Source organism: Paroedura picta, chromosome 1 (genome assembly GCF_049243985.1).
Source record: "Paroedura picta isolate Pp20150507F chromosome 1, Ppicta_v3.0, whole genome shotgun sequence".
In the NCBI taxonomy this organism is placed as follows: domain Eukaryota; kingdom Metazoa; phylum Chordata; class Lepidosauria; order Squamata; family Gekkonidae; genus Paroedura; species Paroedura picta.
The window spans coordinates 204,069,712-204,089,501 of NC_135369.1; the positions used below are offsets into that span (position 1 = coordinate 204,069,712).

Sequence of the window (19,790 nt, forward strand, 5' to 3'; positions counted from 1 at the left end):
TAAATACAGTGAAGATCATGTCAGTTCTATGTTATGGTTAAAAATAGTCATTTCAGTGTTACAGACACTGAAGGAGTTCTAAGCTTAGGGGATGGTTTGGTTTAATACATAAGTGCGCCCTGGCTCCAGTCTGCTCTCAACTATTTACAACCATAAACCCAATAATTATGGAGATGCGGCAAAAGACAAAGATGCAAGGAACAGTCTTAACAAAAAAGCCACTTTTATTGAAAATGAGATTCAAACCTCAAAATTAATATTACAATCATGAGAGAATGCCAAACAAATTCAATTTACAATTGCAACATACAATACAAATAGTCCCTTTGAAGATAAAGTAAACCCTTCCCCAATCGCTGTCTGCAGCACAAAGGGGGAAAAAAAAAACAATGTGTTTGTACAATATGTGCATGAAAAGCAACTCTTGGGCAACAGCAATTGGAAAAATATAAGAGAAATTAAAGCTTGTATTTACAGGAAATGCTACAAATATTTTGTTCCAGCAGAAATTCAAGATGGGTGAAGCATATTTAACAAAGCAAGAGCAACCAGAACCCCTCCCCCGCAAAAAAAACACCCAAATGGAATGTTGCTCATTGTACCTATGAAATAAAATTACTGTAATAGTATGATTTCTGGCTGATCTATTTAAAAGCATTGCAATAAAAAATAAAGCAGGAAATTATCTGTAAACAGCTAAAATGTCAGGTAGAACAGGCTGAAATGAAACGTATCTCTGAGACTTTAAGAGGTTCGGTTTCCTTTGATCTTTACTCAAGATTTATACAGCATTAAATTATTGCTTTTTGTTCATGGCTTTTCTTTCTGTGACTCCTGATGCATTACTTCACCAGGACTCAAATGGCGGGCTCCAGCAATAAGATGAAGCGATATTCCGGTAAATTTGACAGTGCAAAATATTCCCCTCCTGAAAAAGTATGGGGGGGGGGGGATTGCTAAATCCAAGCTCTAGGGACTGCCTGCTTTGAGCTCAAAGCTCAGTGGAGCACCCTCATGTATGGTGTTAAACCATGCTCTTGGGTCAACCATAAACCCAATCCAATGACCTGCTTCACACAAGTAAGGATTTAGGGATTAAATTTGGCGTTTATATCTAAGGAAATTTCCTTTTATCTAAGGAAATTAACTCATTCCCCTGGAAATAAATCTTTGGTACAGTTTCTGAAAGATTTGTACATGGGATTTCTTATCAGTGAAGCTACAAACCAGGCTAGCATTTCCCCCTGGCAAAGAAGCTATTCTCATCCTGAAGGTATTTATCAGAGCCCATAATTTGATTCTGTAGTATTAACCTCTTCACGCATTCTCTTCCTGAATCAAGGTAAAATGTACTATGGAGGAGAGAGACATTGGGTGGTACAGGTAAAACGGGGGAAATATACCAGTCCTGGTATGATTGTTTGCCAGTTCAAAACAACTGGTAGAGATAGATTTGGTTAGAACTGTTAAAAAGGTAGGAGCATAAGCCATTTTGAGCACGTTTATTTCTATGGTGTCACCAAAGAATTAGGAACAATCCAAGGCTGAATAAAATAGTTCCCAGCTGAAAGCTGAAGTCTAAAGAAAAAGAAAGAAAAGCATCTGCAGATAAAACAATGGAAGAAATTGCAAAGGGCTTTGCTCTCCTTAGCAGTGTTTTTGGCTAGTCTCTCTTGTCTCTCCTTATTATTGGTTGTTGACTTGTAGCCCAGTCCTAAACAGAGTTATGCCCTGCGAGGTCAATGGGCTTAAAACTGTCAAATATGCAAAATGAACCATTTTATCTGTGCAGTGATAACAACAGGGCACAAATAGGACATGTTTTAGGACACGCAAAACTGCACACCTGAGCAATTCAGAATTTTAATTCCAAAAGTATCCAGTTTTAAAATGGGACGACACAGAAAGGTTATAACATTGGTACACAAGAATAGAGAGAAGGGGAAAAAATGATTCAGGAACAGAAAGCGGTGCTTGAATTTTACAAGAAACTCTTTCTAAAACGTGTTTGGGTTGCTGCCTGCAGCCACTGTAACAACACAAAAACATCCTTACAAAAATTACTTAATATGCACATAGTAAACCTTTAAAAAGCCCTTTTTCAGCAATAAAAAATAATGTACAAATATAGTACCCTTTTTATTAAATACACAACAGCTTTTGCACGGGCAGCTCACTTTCTTTTTCTCCTGCTGAACGAACGACATTGCCGCGCCCCCTCCCCTCGCAAAACTTGAAATGTGTAACCTGACACTGGCTTTCTTAAGTGCTGCTGAAATGAATAAACTTATTTTACAGGTAACAAAATACAACGGACCGTGGTACACTTCAAGCCACCACAACAAATAAATAGAATCAATAGCCGCTTCCATCTTTGAAAGAAAAATCTACCCACCAACAAAGTGTCTCTTGACTCACAATAACAAAAAAAACAAAACAAAAACAAAACCCAAATCGCACTTGGTACATCATAACCTTTAGAAGGCAGAGCCTTTTTCCTATTTAAAAAAAAAAACCAAATCAGTCTAGGGATGTGTGCTTTGGTGCCGCGCGGCTGCCTCGGAGATCACCGAAGCCTGAGGCGGCTCGTAGGAGGCCAGCCTCCTCTCTGCGCCGTGGCACTGGCTTCCTATGCGCGGCCTTGGGCTTCAGTGATTGGCGAGGCGGCTGTGCCGCGCCAAAGCGCACATGCCTAAATCACCCCCAATCATGGGAAGGCCCTGTGGGAAACTAGAGACTCTGAATGGGCAAGGAGAGTGGCACTGTCCAAATGCTACACTGCATTGGCAACTCCGCCATTCCGTATTGTTGTGGCGGCTGACGCATCTCCTCGAATTATTATTGTTTGTTTCGGCAGCATTGCAGTCCTGTTTGCTGCAGGCAGTTTGGTCTCAAAGCAGTGCAAAGGGAGGAGGAGAGGAGTTGAAGAGGGAAGCTGGGAAGTTGGTAGTTCTTTTTAAAAACCATCAAGCTATAACCGGCTGTTTCTTCCCCAGCCCCACGTCCTCCTGAAATGAGGACTAGAAGCAGATTCCAATCTCCAGGCATAACGCGATCTTATCGCTCTATAAAATTCTAAAGAATTCTAAAGAAAGCTTTGAATTTCAGGCAGCTGACCATCAATGAGTCTAGCTTGTCCTCTGGGCAACACAGGCTGGAGGGTGGTGGACAGATGAATTCAGAGTCTTAGAGGGGCTCGCGGATCACCAACTAGCAAAGAGGCCTTAAAGTGACTTTCTTGTTCAGCATTCCAGCTTGAGCAGATAAATATTGCCGAATGCTGAGCCCGCAGATCCGCAATGCAGTGGTTTACTTGTGCTTATTCCTTTTTGACATGATTGCCATCTCTCTTGAAAGGTTAAACTTTTTTTTAAAAAAATGAAGAATCAACTTGACTCTGCATTTGATGCTAGCTAGGTAAGAGCTGTATGATTGGGATGTATAATTTCTGGAAGAGGTTTGCCATTTTTTTTTTCAGGGGGGGGGGGAACCATGACATTTTGCAGTCTGACCTTGAACAACTCCTCTTTGGTGTTATAGGGAGGTTCCCAAGTGATCTGAATGTCGATCAAAATGTGAGAAATGAGTGTTTCCTTAAGTGCATGGAGGAGAGGGCAATGCCTTAGGCTGCTCTTCCTCAGGACACCTGACCTCAAGTGGGACTCTTGAGGGGGTGCAATTGCAGGAGGAGCACAGTTGAAAAACTAACATAAGTGAGCAGAACACAATGCTCACAGCAGTTTGGATCCTACCTGTTAAATTTTGAAGTGAAATTTCCCAAGACGAATTTTCGCCTTCATATCCAATGAATGTTTGATTGATTAAAAAGGCAAATTTGTGTTGAAGCAACCAAACATCCAAAGGCATCCAAAAGAAGATCTCCTTCATAAATTAAGACAATGTGCTACATCCAAATTCCTTTAAACATTTCTTTTTTAAGGAAAAAAAATCACTGCAACTGCTTTTCAGAGTTCAGCTATGGTCTTGAAGTATTGTGTCACTAAAGACTGTCACAATTTAAAAACAACCATTTTTTAGAGACCAAAGTCAGTATATCATTACATTAAGAAAACTTTAAAGGGACCAAAGATCATTAAATAATTATAAATATTTCTTTAAAATTATATGAGGACTCATTTTCCCCCAAACAGCCTCAAATTTTACACATTTATAACTTAATAAAATAAAACAAGATAGCCAAACACGCATACTATCTATACTGTTTTAGTGTAAGATATATTGCCATTCTTTTTTTCTTGCATAAGAAATAAGGTTTTGGTTTTCAAGAGTGATTTTATGTGTTACACCCAAGATTTTTGTTTTTGTTTTGGTTGACTAAGGCAAAAGCAGTCACATAAATGCATAACAGAAAACAGACCAGGCTGTCTTGATCGCTTGTAGGATGCTCTTCCGAAGCAGAATAAGTAGTGCACCTTAGAAAGTTCACCTGGTGCAATGCTTTGGTAAGACTGAATTATTGTAATTCTGAGGATATTGGAAGATATGGAAGCTGTGCTCCTATGGGCACAAACACAAGCTGTAAACTGCGCTGTGCATGCATAGGGCTCCTATACATTGCTAGGCTGCAACCGTACCTGAAGCTCAAGGCATTTTTATTTTGAAAATCAAATAAAGCACAGGCTTTGCCTTAATAACTAGCAGGAGTCCATTTCTCTTTGCTTGGCAAAAGAACTCGCTAATTTTCTTTTTTTTTTTACAAGTGCGGACAAAATGGCCATAACCCCCTCACACTCACACGCACACACTTTTTGGTGTGCGAATTGTTACTTTATAATATATAAAACCTGGGCAAACATTCCCGAGAAGGGGGGGGGGGGGGAAGAAAACATGTGCTTTGTGCCACATTGACTGGAACTAGGATTCTTATACTATACGTATACAATTAGCTGTTAATATCCCCAGCTGCACAGTTGCACGTATCAACAGAATCTACTAAAAATCAGGCACTTTATAATTAGCTAACCCTTTCTTTTCCTTTCCTTTCTTTCTTTGTTTTGCTCACATACGTTAGGCCACATGGATAAAATTTCAGTATGGCCTCCAGACAGACTCATCCATTCGGCCGCTAGAATTCAAGACTGTTGGGGAGCTGCTGTGACTTCCGTCAGCCTCCACGCCGTCACTCTGGTTAGGCAAGTTAGGGTTTAATAGTGTGCTGCCGTTGGACGTGGTGGTACAGGGAGGAAGCATTCTGGAGGGGGAGCGGTCCCCCCCAGGCACCATGGGGAACTGGTATGATCCTGATGAAGTGCCATAGTAGAGATATGGAGTGCTGCTGGTCTGGAAGGGTCCACTTTGATTTTGGGACGAGCCTGGGTAAGGTGGCGGTAAGTAGGTGTGGTAATGAGTGGTGGCCGACATACCCAATGACATGCCTGAGGTGACTGGCGGTGTATAGGTAAAGGTAGCTGGATAGTGCATTCGTGGGTTGGAGAAGCGGCTCTCAGTGAGGGATGAAATGCTTGTAAACTGCCTGGGATCTGAAAATGGGCCCAGCTCGGAAGCACCTAAAAATTGTAACAAAAGATGGGGGGAAAATTCTGTAAATATCCATTTTTCGCTTACAAGTGATGATATAACTTTTTTTAAAAAAAGAAAAGAAAAGAAAAACCCATTTCTTTAGTTCCCCAAAAGAACAGCAAATCATACTATATATACACCATGTGGAATTGTACCCCATAGAAATGGTGGCTCCATGTAACTTCAGAGAATCCACAACCACCAAAATATGGGGTGGGGTGGGGCTGCTAAAACCACTGAATAGGCATTTGAAGCTATACCTATTTTTTAGGTCCTAACCCACCCCAAGCCTCCATATCGATCAACAAAAAAAATCATACAGGTTTTGCTTTGATACCTACCAAAACAATAGGAACGGAAGCCGATTGTTTGACATTCGGTTTTTCAGCAGTATATGAAGCCAGCCTTCTTCTGCTAGAAACCTGGACTGCCCTACCGCACTGGTGCCTAGATATTCTATAGGTGGTCCTGTACATGTTTTTTATATGCATGAGCCCACTGTAGGCTGGGAATCTTATTTTGTATCCTAACATGATTTCATCATCCATTATGGGAAGGGGGGAAGGGACACATTTTGAACGTTCAGAGGACAAAAGTAAGTCTAATTTTGTTTGTGTTGGACAGTATACATGGATGGTTACATGGATACATGAAGTGGCCTTATTCTGAGTCAGACTACTGGACCATCACATTCAGTACTGTCTACACAGGCTGGCAGTAGCTTTCCAGTCGCAGGCAGAGGTCTTCCACATCATCTGCAATATGATCCCTTTAACTGGGGGGTGCTGGGAATTGAACCTGGGTCTTCTGCATGCCCAGCAGAATCTCTGCCACTGAGCCAAAGCTCATCCATAATTGAAGTTGGATCCCGTGTAAGATTTCCACTACTGAGAAAGGGGGTGGCTTTTTGCAATCTCTCTCCTTACTGCAGATCTCCAGTTCTTCCCTGATGTTTTCCCCTGGGGTCCCTTGTCCCCAACGAGGAATAGTGCAGGGATCTTTTGGGACTACTGCAGCAGTAGGGAGGCAAGAATGCGTTGTTCTACTGATGGAAATCTCTTCCATTTTTTGGAGATGAACCATGGGATCCAACCCATGGACAGAATGTAAAGTGGATTTTTACGAAACACTTCAGTCATGAGAAAAAGAAAAAGCATAGTGAAAAACACACATGAACCATTTAATGTGCTACAAAGCACTGAAACAATGCTTTCAACTAGCTGTGGTTTAATCAGTTAAAAGGATAAGAAATCTGGACATTCACCAGAACAAATTACCTTGCCATCCTCCCTGCCTCGGTCTGTTTTGGCTGCTTCAAGAATAAGTATGGTTAGTGCTTACTGGGTCTGTTGATTTAAGGCTGGTTATAAATCTCAGGTTAGAAGCACACCCTGGTTTAATTTGGCTTAAGATCAGGCAGACACAGCAGTGACCTTGGCTAAAGCACAAGAGAAAACTCGGGGATTGTCTAGGCTGAAGGACTCCATGATCACTGGCTCACTTGAGATTCCTTAACCATCATTAAAGGATGGGGAAGTGTTATTTCTATACCCGACCAATGGGAGGAAGAGACAAGGCAGATTAAGAGGAGGAAAAGTGCTTCATAATAAACTCAAGGTATGACGCGAAACGCAACAAAAGCACTGACTACTTCCTATCTATTTGTAGCTTTTCTTCCATAAATACTCGGTGAACATTTTCCTTCTCTATCATTTCATAATCTGAGAATCTTCTCTATCATTTCACAGAGTTGAACAGAATAATGACCTCAGATAGGCTGTGTCTAAGTTCCAAGATGAGAATTTTGCAGGCTGTCCAAGTATAGTGACATTCACCTATTTTTCCCCCACCTTCACTACTGAATTCCCCGATACCTATACCAAGGGTGGCCAAACTGTGGCCTTCCAGATGCCCATGGGCTACAGTTCCCATGAGCCCCTGCCAGCATGTGCTGGCAGGGGCTCATGGGAATTGCAGTCCATGGACATCTGGAGGGCCGCCGTTTGACTACCCTTGGTGTAGACCAGGGGTAGTCAAACGGCGGCCCTCCAGATGTCCATGGACTACAATTCCCATGAGCCCCTGCCAGCGTTCGCTGGCAGGGGCTCATGGGAACTGTAGTCCATGGACATCTGGAGGGCCGCCGTTTGACTACCCTTGGTGTAGACTTTTTTTTAAAGTTGATTTGACAGCCACTGTCATCACAGCACAAGTCTCTTGACCGCATAACTGAAGGTACGCTGTATGCATGCAAGAAAATATTTTTAAACGGTATGTTCATTTTTAACCCGGAAATGAACATATTGTTAAATACAACTTCTGCCTCAAATGTCGAAGACTTGCTATTGAGGTTCACTCCTTGACGCTTAGGAGCTCGTTCTGCCATCCTGAGTCGTAATTCCAAATAGTTCCACAAGGAACTGAGCAAGGTTGGGAACCCTGGTCCAGAGGACTGCTGCGTGCTTCAAAGAAATAAGTTCAGTTCTGCGATCAGCAAGGCTGAGCATTTCATTGGTCAAGAAGCATTTTGTGAAACAGACAACAAAAGACTGATCCAGTCACCACTCTCGCATTTACTAGCGGATGCATTTAAAGCAACAACAATACACTCATCACAATTAAAATGATTGTTTGTTCAGTCAACTCCCAGTGACTGTTTAACCACGCCTCTCTCAAAGCAGGCAACCTTTCCTCAGGGGAGTCTATCCTTGACTCCTCTTATGGAGTCTTATACTGTGAAATGGCGCCATCCTAACCTAGGGTAATATTTAGCCAACGTCCGTCTTTTCCTCATGTTTTTATTTTGCTCTGGGGTCAAGTATTTACAACTTCTAGATTTAAGTATCTATCATGCTCACTATGAGAATTAGATGTCCTGATGATGTATACAGCCAGCATGGTGTAGTGCAGGGGTAGTCAAACTGCGGCCCTCCAGATGTCCATGGACTACAATTCCCAGGAGCCCCTGCCAGCGAACGCTGGCAGGGGCTCCTGGGAATTGTAGTCCATGGGCATCTGGAGGGCCGCAGTTTGACTACCCCTGGTGTAGTGGTTAAGAGCAGCCGTTTCTAATCTGGCGAGTTGGGTTTGATTCCCTGCTCCTCCTCCACATGCAACCAGCTAGGTGCCCTTGGGCTCGTCACAACTCAGATAGTGCTGTTCTGACTGAGTAGCCCTGTCAGGGCTCTCTCAGCCTCACCTCCCTCACAAGGTGTCTGTTGTGGGGAGAGGAAAGGGAAGGAGATTGTAGACTGCTTGGAGAGTCCTTTGGGCAGTGAAAAGCAGGGTATAAAAACCTTCTTCTTTTTCTAGATGCAGGAAGAAGAAGGACTGCCAATTTCCAGGTGTACCTAGAGATTGTTGAGGATTACAACTGATCTCCAAAGATCAGTTCCTGTAGGAAATATACCGTTTTGGAGGGTGGGTTGTGTGGATTTTACCTTGCTGGGGTCCTTGCCCTCTTGAAACCCCATCATCCCCAGGGTCCATCTCAGAAAACTTCAGAAATTGTAAGACAATATCCTATTCTTAAAAATCAAAAACTGGCCCCCGCTGCCTGGCAGCGCAGCAGAAACTCGTGTCCCTGGCTACCACATCCAGAGGCACAGGTCCAGGGCAGGCGGGGTCCAGTGAGGAAAATGCTCCCCCATCTGGAGTCCAGAAGGATCGGGGCAACCTGCTCCAGAGTGGATGCCCAGCAGCAGCGCTGCGCAACCGGTGAGGAAGAGGTCAAAGTTATTCATGAAGCCCCAGAGAGAATTAGAGGCTGCTTTAAGGTGTCCTGAGGAAGAAAAGCCTTCCCCCTTCAAAAAACACAAGACAAAAAACAAATCCTCCCTGCCCCTGCTAGTATAAAACAGCCTCTGGTTCAGGGGTGTCTAAAGGGTGGCTCTCCGTATCTCCGTGGACTACAATTACCATGGGCCCAAACAAGCAGTTTGATGACCCAAGTCTGATTCTACAAATTGTTCACATAAGGGCCTGGAGGCCACAATCATTTTCCCAGACAGAAGGGCTTCTCTGCCTCTACCCTACCATTGCAGGCCAAAATAACCGCTGAAACAATGCTCGGGATATTTGGAGGTGAAGCAGTGAAATAACTGTGCTCCACGTTGAGAAATCATTCCCCCTGTGGAAGTGCTCTTTGGAATCCAAGCCAAATGCTCATGGAGTGCTACAACAACTTTCCTGGGGGTGAGGGGTTACCAACCTCCATGTGCAGCCTGGAGATCTGGAAGGACAAGAGATCTCAAGGCTATGGTGAACAGTTTCCCAAAAGTAGAGATGGTCAAATGGTGGCTCTTCAGATGTCCATGGACTACAATTTCCATGAGTCCCTGGCAGTGCTGGCAGGGGCTCATGGGAACTGTAGTCCATGGTCATCTGGAGAGCCAACGTTTGGCCACCTCTGCCTGAGAGACAACTATACAGCAATACATCCTGCTGAAGTCTCTGTCCTTTCCAAACTCTGCCCTCTGCAAGCTCCAACGCAAAGTCTCTGGGAATTTCCCAACCCAGAGGAATAGGCTTGGTTGTGGCACCCATAAATTATTTTTATTCCTCATCATCACAAACACACCATCCTACCTCTCTGACCAAAACAGTGTGTTTACTGTAAATGGAGAAGGAAGTTTTATTGCCTAGAGATGCTCTTTGATGTAGCTGTTGAAACATTACTCACATACAAGATGCCTTTTTACAATAACATTCCTTGCATTGTGACAATGTCACAGAGATAGCTTATCAGATGCAAGGGAAGCATTTATTTGGGGACCTCTCTGCCTTGATGGCATATCTCTAAAGAAACATGTTTTTGCCAAATATCTCCTTCCTGAGCAATCTTTCTCGTGACTAACCATTGGCACAGATGAAGGGGAAACGACACATCTCTAAAGCAATGCTTTAGCGACAAAGATTAGGCTCTTTTTGTTTGATTGGTATTATTTATTATAGTAGTATCCAAGCCCGCTGCAGTTTAAATGAACCCCCGGAGGAGCTGCAGGCCCTGTGGGAGCTTTCGGCGTTCCGCGGGGGCCTGCAAAACGGAGCTCTTCCGCCAGGTTGTTGGTTGAGCCTGGGCTGCAAGGAAGATCTGCCCTCCCCCAGGAATAAACTAAGTAGCAGCAGCCAATGCCAACAGCGCCCTCTGTCTCCCTCCCCTCTAGAGCGGGTTATCTATGGTCAAATAATTGCATTGGATATCTGTGCAAGGAAAACTTGTGGTCTATCTCAATGCCCTGCAACCAGCAATGGTTAGTGATTTGCTGGGTCCATAGCACCAAAGCCCATTTCAAGATTTGTAGGCCCCTAGCAGAATACAATTATGGGGGGAGCAGAGCCCCCCCCCCATGAAAAAGGGTGTTACTCCAAGTGTCCCTACAGAGGAAAAAGAATGCCCTTGATTCATGGGGGAGTGCACCATGTGGAGCCTGTAGTACATTTACTACATGGATAAACCGGTCCTGCCTGCAACCTAAGGTTAGGTGAAGACAAGTTGGTTCTTATATGCTGCTTTTCTCTACCAGAAGGAATCGCAAAGCACCTTCCCTTTCCCCTCCCCACAACAGACAACCTGTGAGGCAGGTGAGACTGAGGGAACCCTGATTATTACGGTTCGTAAGAACAGTTCTATCAATGTTGTGGCAAGCCCAAAGTCACCTAGCTGGCTGCATGTGGAGGAGTGGGGAATCAAACCCGGCTTGCCAGATTAGAAGTGAGCATTCCTAACCACTACATCAAGCTGAAGTACCTTACACTGCTGCCAAACTAAGCTGAACCAACATACATCGTCCTGCTTTATCCGGGCCCATTCTGCACACATTGGAAAATGCACTTTCAATGTCCTTTTGCAGCTGGATTTTTGTGTTGGAGTGACCGATGAACGGCATCATAACTGTTGACTGCAGATTAACCACTAATGTCAAGGGACTGAATGCCTTGCCTAAAATTTTAAAAAGCCAGAAATCAACTACCTTTTTGCTTGGCAAAAGGGAGGGAGGGAGACTTTTGAACCATAGTTCACAGCTTGCTGTGCAATCCAGAGAGAAGACGTACAGTGGGCATGCTGGTTAGTGCTCCTACATGGGCTCTTCCCATCATCCTGGTACTGTTTCTGTAGCTGGTTGAAGTATAGAGCCATGGTTGTGTAAAGCTTAAAGCAATGGACTGATCACTGGATCACTACCCCAGGGGTAGTCAAACGGCGGCCTTCCAGATGTCCATGGACTACAATTCCCAGGAGCCCCCTGCCAGCATTTGCTGGCAGGGGGCTCCTGGGAATTGTAGTCCATGGACATCTGGAGGGCTGCCGTTTGACTACTCCTGCTCTACCCTACCTAAAAAGATTTGTTTTCTTTATTTACACCCACCTTTCTCTTCAATAGGAACCCAAAGCAGCTTACATGTTCTCCTCTGTTCCACCGAGGGCCAGTTTGGTGCAGTGGATAAAGAGCAGTGGACTCTCATCCTGTTTGATTCCCGATTCCTTCACATGAAGCCAACTGGGTGCCCTGGGGCCAGTCTCTGAGAGCTCTCTTAGCCCCACCTACCCCACAGGGTGTCTGTTGTGAGGAGAAAAGGCAAGGCATTTGTAGGCTGCTTTAGGTAGTGGAGACGCCTTCAGGTAGTGAAAAGCTGGGTATAAAAACCAACTCCTCTTCTTCCATTTTATCCCCACAACCACCCTATGAGAGAGGTTAGGCTGAAAGAGGGTGACTAGCCCAAGGTTATCCAGCAAACTTCCATTGCAGAGTGGGGATTGGAACCCAGGGCAGAGTCTGCACTAACTTTGTTTATTCCATTGTCAATCCTGTTGAATTCAGATCGCTTTGAACTCGGGTCTTCCTCTCTCCCCCCCTCCCTCCCCATTGAAACAGGAAAGTCTTCTGCACGTGGTTAGGGAGGCTCAGAAGAGAGGGGGGAGGCAAATGGAGACTCTTTCTTTGTTTTCTTGAAGGGGGGAGAGGATCCAAGAAGTCAGAGGAGGGAGGAAAAAAATCCTTTCTTTTCTTGAAGGGGGGGGGGGGACGAAGAAGGCACAAAAATAAATCCAAGGCCAACAGAAGTTGAGAGAATTTAGGGGCTTCTCCTTTGAGGCAGGCTTGTCACATGACCACCTGTAGCCAATCACGGGTCCTCTACCACGGAGGAGAGCCCAGATTCAAAACAATGCGATTTTATAATATATTGAGCATTAAAAGCACTCCAAGATATCGGACAATAAAGGTAGGGTCACTCCGGATCAATCCTTCTTGCTGCAGAAGGAAAATTAAAATCGCCCCAAATCCAAACGGAAATCGCATTCTGTGTAGAGGGCAGGGACTGAATCGACCTGGGGTTGGAATAAAAGCTCCGTGCAGTTTACACCCTGGTCTCCCAGATCCTAGTCTAACCACACTGGCTCTACACTGAAAAGGCAATATATCCCATTAATATATTTCCTCTCTGTACAAAATGCCATTATTATTTTTTAAAATCTGCTGAGAAATTACAATTGCACGTAACTGTACTTCTTTTGATGCAGAAGTCTGAATATTTTATCAAAAAGTTTAGAGTGCGCCATGCTAATTTCTTCACTGAAATCTACGCATTCTGGCTGACGCTGCTTTCTCACTTTAAATGCTCCGTTTGTGGTTTATTTAAAACAATGCAACAAAATGCCCCATGACTGTCAGCCCTTTGGCTCTCAACATTCAGCCATGTTAGAACAATGTACTCTGTATATACTAACTTCGATGAATGACAGTGGCCCATTCTGCACACATTGGATAATGCACTTTCACTGTGCTTTTGTGGCTAGATTTTCCTGTGCGGAACAGGAAAATCAACTTCTAAAATGCATTGAAAGCGCATTATCCAACAAGTGCAGAATGGGCCAGTGATTTGGACTTTCAAGAAGACTACCAGATACGTTTATAACTTTCAGCCACTGCAGCTAGGATTTGTCTGTTTACAAAAACTGATTCCTTAGGGCAGGGGTAGGCAACCTGTGGTCCTCCAGATGTCCATGGACTACAATTCCCATGAGCTCCTGCCAGTAAATAGGACCAAGTGCATGAAACCTTTCTTGACCTGCTGTATCCCATATTGCAAGGTTGACTCTTTTCCGTCCAATATTTAGTTTCTTTGTTAGAAAATATGCCTGCAGGGTGGTGATGTGCTTGTTGTTGAACTTGTTCTCGCAGGGGCTCCTGGGAATTGTAGTCCATGGACATCTGGAGGACCACAGGTTGACTACCCCTGCCTTTGTTGTTGTTGTTGTTATGTGCGAAGTCGTGTCCGACCCATCGCGACCCCATGGACAATGATCCTCCAGGCCTTCCTGTCCTCTACCATTCCCCGGATACCCCTGCCTTAGGGTATCACAAACATCCAGCATGAAAGGATCTTTAAACAATCCCCTCCTATTCAAGTAACAATCCTCACCACAGGTTCTTTTAATATTTAGGAAAGTGCCAGCTGGGCGGCACTGTCCGGGACCGGAACCCGTGGTCCACCCTTCCGCTGCTCCAGCGGGCCTATCCGCCCAGACAATTCCTGGGCGGCAAGGAGGGCAGCTCGTGCGGACCTGCTGAGGTGGTGTTAAACTCCACCTTCAAAACGAATGAGAGACGCGAGCGCCCCCTGGCAGGTCACTGAGAGGAGGCAGCCCAGGGAAGCTTGTAGGAGGGGACGTCCGGGCAGGAGGCAGTGCTGGCTGAGCCAGGACCGCCCTGCTCTGAGGAAACTCGCTAGCGCGCTGGTTGTGGCATGCCCCCGAGGAGGCTGCGACAGCACCCGGAACTGCCTGCTGGCTGAGTCCTGGCAGCGGACGGGACGCCTCGGGGCCCTTGGTCTGAGGAGTTTTACTTCACCGCCCGCACGTCTTTCTTCAGGAGTCCCCCCTGCCAAAGCCAAGATGAGTCTGCAAGTGAATGCCGCCGAGTCCAGCCTTTCTGCCCCGTCGTTCCGCTCCCTGTGCCGCTCCCTGTCCCATCCAGCCGCCCACGTATGTTGCCTCCCCCCCCCCATAACCGCTCTCCTTCCCGGGGGCCGCTAGCACCCATTGCATTTTTTCATGCAATGGGCTTTTTGATTAGTTATTAAAATATATCAATTTTCTCTGATGTTCTGGAAAGCACAGTATGCATGTACAGTGTTTATACATTATGGAGCTAAGGGATGCACAGTCTCCATGAACTACAATGCCCATGAGCCCTTGCCAACATCATGCAGCATTATGCAATTGTAGTCCATGAACAGTTTGGCCACCCCTGCATTATTGTAGCACAGTCCTGTTTCCCACAGTTGTTTTTGTGGGGTGTTTCGGGGGCGGGGTTGTGCTATTAGATGCTATAAATCAGGGGTAGTCAACCTGTGGTCCTCCAGATGTCCATGGACTACAATTCCCAGCACTGGCAGGGGCTCATGGGAATTGTAGTCAATGGACATCTGGAGGACCACAGATTGACTACTCCTGCTATAAATGATTGGCCCCAATCCAAAACTTGGCAGAAGAGCTCAGTCTTGCAGGCCCTACAGAACTGAACCAGCTCTTTTTACTGAATAATGAAGAGAACATCTAAGGATATCCCTCCACCATCTTCGGCCAAATTCCATTGGGATTTCAAAGACGCAGATATGAACAGACCGAGCTTGCTATTAACATCTCACAGTGCACAGAAGTTCCTACACAAACGCAGGATATGAGAAATTGTGTACCCTGTGGGCAGAAGTTGACTTAATTTTTACAGAGAAATGCCCATTATTGCACTGCTTCCCAGGGTTATAAATCACTCTGTAAAACAAAATACCACTGTTCGATCCCTGCAGGCAGGGGAACAAACTATTGTCATCACAATCCTATTCAGATAACAGACCCCCCCCCCCCAGCCCAGCCCAGCCCAGCCCAGCCCACCCCCACTTCCTGTTTTTTTGGAAAAGAAAATGGCCTTGATGCTTTAAGAGCTTGATTAAACACTTTTTAAGCAAAGGGAAGAGAAGATCCTCTTTGAAACTGAATCTGCTGCAGGACAGAAGCCGGTCTGCAGAGCACCGTTCCTTTTGGAGAAGGCCACCCACTGTGGCACGGGGGATCACGTGACTCTTCTGTCACATCCTGAAGCCATTTCCAGCCCCGTGCACGATTTTGTACTCTTATTTAGCAAGGAGGACGGGGATATATTGGGAACACACATATGGAAACACTTTCAGAGAATCCGTTTCCATGAAATCCGTAATGAGCCAAGGGGCTTTAGATGTGGTGGCGTGCTTCAGATTAGCCGGGGGGAGGGGGGGATCGGATGGGGGAAGGGACAAATCCACTCTTTCAAACCGTTATTTAAATTTCATTAAACCCACACAAATGCAGACGTTCATAACTCATGGCTACCAAAATACTGTCACCCCCCTCCCCAAAAAGACCTTTCAGCCTTAAAAATAGCAGCCCTTAATATCAGTGTTCTTATCATAAATCAGGGAAGAGACATTAATGTCTCAGCAGCTGCCGGCCAGTGGTTTAATTAGCCCCCCCCCCTCCCCACACTTTGTGCAGTTGTGTGTGGGTTGGGAGGTAGGGAAAGGCCCCTTTATCCAACAACATGTGCGGTCAATTAAAATCATTTTCAGAATTTCAAATAAAATGATGAATTGACGTTTGTGTAAAACTGAATCAAATGCTCTTCAGATGGGACACCTTTGAGCCCGGAACCTTCTCCCAGAGCTTCTCGGTAGCTCCCGGGACGCAGTAAAATGAAAAATGCCAAACTGCAGCCTATTGTGCTTACTGCAGGGGGGGGGACGAGTCCTGGGTGGCAGCGAGCAGCGCCTTACCCTGAACATGTGTCCCGAGACCTCCGCTGCATGCCCAAATGAGATGTAGCCTGACTTCCTCTGAGGTTTCTTTCAAAATCTATTTCCAACCACAAGCAGCCTGGGAAGGCAATGGGGAAGGAGGGGGTTATCTTTTCAGCTGCCGGGGAGCCAGCGGGGAGTAGCTCCGAGGGAGCAATTTGAGTAGAAAAATGGATTACCAGCCCCTTATCCCTGCATGCAGATTAGAGCCCCCTCTATCTATCTATCTATCTATCTATCTATCTATCTATCTATCTATCTATCTATCTATCTATCTATCTATCTATCTATCTATCTATCTATCTATCTATCTATCTATCTATCTATCTATCTATCTATCTGTCATACTTATATACTGCCCTCCACGGAGGCTCAGGGCGGTTTACACCATAACAAGGAACAATACATAAAACGGTCTATAAAAGCATGTGAATAACCTTATAATAATAATAACAACTAAGAATTGTAACCAGATAACAGTACAACAGCACAATATAACGGTATAACAATACAGCAGTACAAACAGGTCCAGGGCTTATTGATGGAATTCTGAGGGGGGGGGGCGGTTGCATGCCCACACATGCAAAAATGGTACCAAAGAGAGTTGTGGAAAGAAACAGCCAGCAGTCAAACAGAACAAAACCACCATGGTAAAGGCAAAGTTATGCTCTCATTGTCTTCTACCTCCGATTTTTGAACACTACAGAAGGGAACTCTGAATAGAATAAAGCATGGAAGATCATCCAATACAATCAACAGGAGTTCCAAATCCACAGCTGGAAGAGGGTGCAAGAGGACAAAGCATGTCACATCATGAGTCCATTTTGAGGTGGCAGCCATGGCCAACAACTGAAGGACCACTACCTCCTCAACACCATAACACTGCCAGATGTATCACAAGATCCAGCAAAATAGATTCAGATGGGTAACCACGTTGGTCTGAAGTGGCAGAAAATGTTCGAGTCCTGGGGTACCTTTAAGGCCAACGAAGTTTTATGCTGAGTATCAGCTTTTAAGGGCATGCAGATTTCTTCAGATACACTGAAACTGAAGTCACTAAACATTATGTAGAAGGTGAAGAGGGGGGTATCAGGAAGGGCCACTTAAGGCTGGCATGCATAAATAACTGAGCTGTAAATATAGCTAAGATTGGATGAAAGCATTTGGTAAGACCTGTGAATAGCAGCAAATTATCATGCAGCATAATAAGGGAGTTTACAGCAGATGTGAGAACTGAATAATGTTAGCATGTGTAATGAGAGAAGAAACCAATATCTCTGTTAAGCCCTGTGGGCTTTTAGAATGAAACTATCCACCTGATGAAGTCAAGAGACAGATTAACAAAGCCATAATGTTACCCAGAGAAAACCTGTTGCAAGTAAGACCAAAAATAGAGAATAAGAGAAAACCACTAGTGGTCACATACAGTTCTCAAAATAATTCATCACATAATTAATGACTTACAACCTCTAGGGGGATAATGATAGTTCTTTTTCACAAGTACTGGGGGATAAACCTTTACTTGCCCAGAGACAGCCCCTCCCAGTTTTAAACAACTCCTCACCCAAAACAATAAAACATCTAATTTGAACATGAACACCAGTACCAGAGCTTGCAATAAACTCCGATATCAATTTGGCTACTAGATAACACAGATAACACAAGCATGGGATCTAACAACATCATCTACACCATCTCAGGTTCATTCACATCCTCATCTTTTAACATATGCCATTAAATGCCAACACCCTTTGGTTCTTACATAAGGCCAAAGGATAAATGGGTGCAAATCTAACATCAAGAATAACAAAACTGACAAACCTATATGTCAGCGGTTCTCAACCTTACCTGCTCGGTGACCCCAACTCGGCGGCGGCTGCAGTGGAGGTGGCAGCATGTGTGCGGGTGCATGCGCAGGGATGCAACAATTAAGGTGGCATGGAGGCAGCCATTGCCATGGCTCCGCTGCCTCCGCTGGGCACCGGCTCCGCCCACCTCTGCCCGCTGCCCCCACCCCCCGCCATGGCCTGCCACTGCTACCCGTCGCTGTGGCCTGCAGCCCATGACTGTGGCGGCAGGCAACTTGGTGACCCTGGGGAAGGGGCCAAGCAACCCAAAATGGGGTTGCGACTGGGAACCACTGCTACAGATGACAGTACTTTCAGTGGGTGACCTCAGAGATACTATTTTATTGCAAAGGAACTTCAGAAACATACCAGAATGAGAGATTGCTGAGTTACAAGTTATTACAACACTCAGGACAATGGAACCCACAGGGCTTAATAGAGATATTGGTTTCATATATCACCACACATGCAAATGTCACTCGGTTCTTGTAACTGTTGTAAACTCCTTTATTACATTGCATGCTAATTTGCTGCTATTCACAGGTCTTACCAATCGCTTTCATCCAGTCTTAGCTATATTACTGCTCAGTTATTTATGCATGTCAGCTCTAATTGGCCCTTCCTGGAAACACATTCCTGACCCTCACTGATAATGTTTGGGGACTACTGTTCCAAAGTATCTGAAGAAATGTTTGTGCTTTGAAATCTGGTACGCAGAATGAAGCTTTGTTGGTCACAGGATTCAGCAAAGCAGAAGATAGGCTAGAACGTCTATAAGATCCTTTCTTTCGTGTATCCACTGTCTGCCCTTTCCCATTTAGTCTGGTCATGTCTGGAGTTTTTAAAGAACTTGTATAGATCCTCAGTATATTTTAACTTGAAGACATTGCTGCAAAGAGAACAGTCTCACTGAACCATCACAGGGATTGCTGGTCAGGGATTCACAAATTCTTCACTATGCTAAATATTCCTCCCTTCCTACTCTGGAAAGGCTGATCTTCTTCAGAGCTGTGGAGCAGCCTATCCATACAATCCTGTTGTGCTTTGGACCTGAAGACACAAGCGAGACCCCCTCATCCAGAGTTGGGAAGGTGGGCATGTCATTGTCAACACCATGTCAAGATGGGCACAGCATTAGGCAGGCAGAGTAGTCTTACCAATTGATGCTCCTGTCCTCCCTCCCACTTATTGGGAGCTATCTACTCGGGCAGCTGTGGAGGACTTCTCTATTGTTATTTATTTATTTATCAATCCATTCATTCATTTATTGGATTTGTAGCCCGCCTCTTTCCATAGATCCAAGGTGGATTATATCAAATATAAAAGCCCGTTACAACGCCCACCCGCCATAACCAGCCAAACCCCCCAACCAAGATAGATGGCTAAATCCCTCCCACTCCTGCAGCCGCCCAAGGGGGTGGGGATGGCGTCGCTAGTTGGTAAAGTGTATTATGAGGGAGGGCCCATCGTTCTTAATCAATCTTATGACTACAAGAGAACCCAAGAGTCATACATATAATGATAACTCATGAATAGTATTGAAATATTTAAGATTATTACTGGCTCAACTCC

General features: G+C 44.9%; 1 protein-coding gene across 8 annotated transcripts in view; it reads right to left on the reverse strand.

The window, feature by feature from the left end:
- The window catches only part of RUNX2 (RUNX family transcription factor 2), a 317,078-nt gene that overhangs the window by 67,367 nt on the left and 229,921 nt on the right, over nt 1-19,790 (reverse strand). For 4 of the 8 annotated variants that reach the window (XM_077317592.1, XM_077317576.1, XM_077317583.1 and 1 more), the window contains one exon: nt 207-5,528. The exons of the other annotated variants lie outside the window; for them this stretch is intronic. In XM_077317592.1, coding sequence (XP_077173707.1) covers nt 5,050-5,528 — 479 coding nt within the window. In that variant the 3' untranslated portion in view covers nt 207-5,049. Of the gene's footprint in view, nt 1-206; nt 5,529-19,790 lie in introns of those variants that run through there. 8 annotated transcript variants of the gene reach the window in all.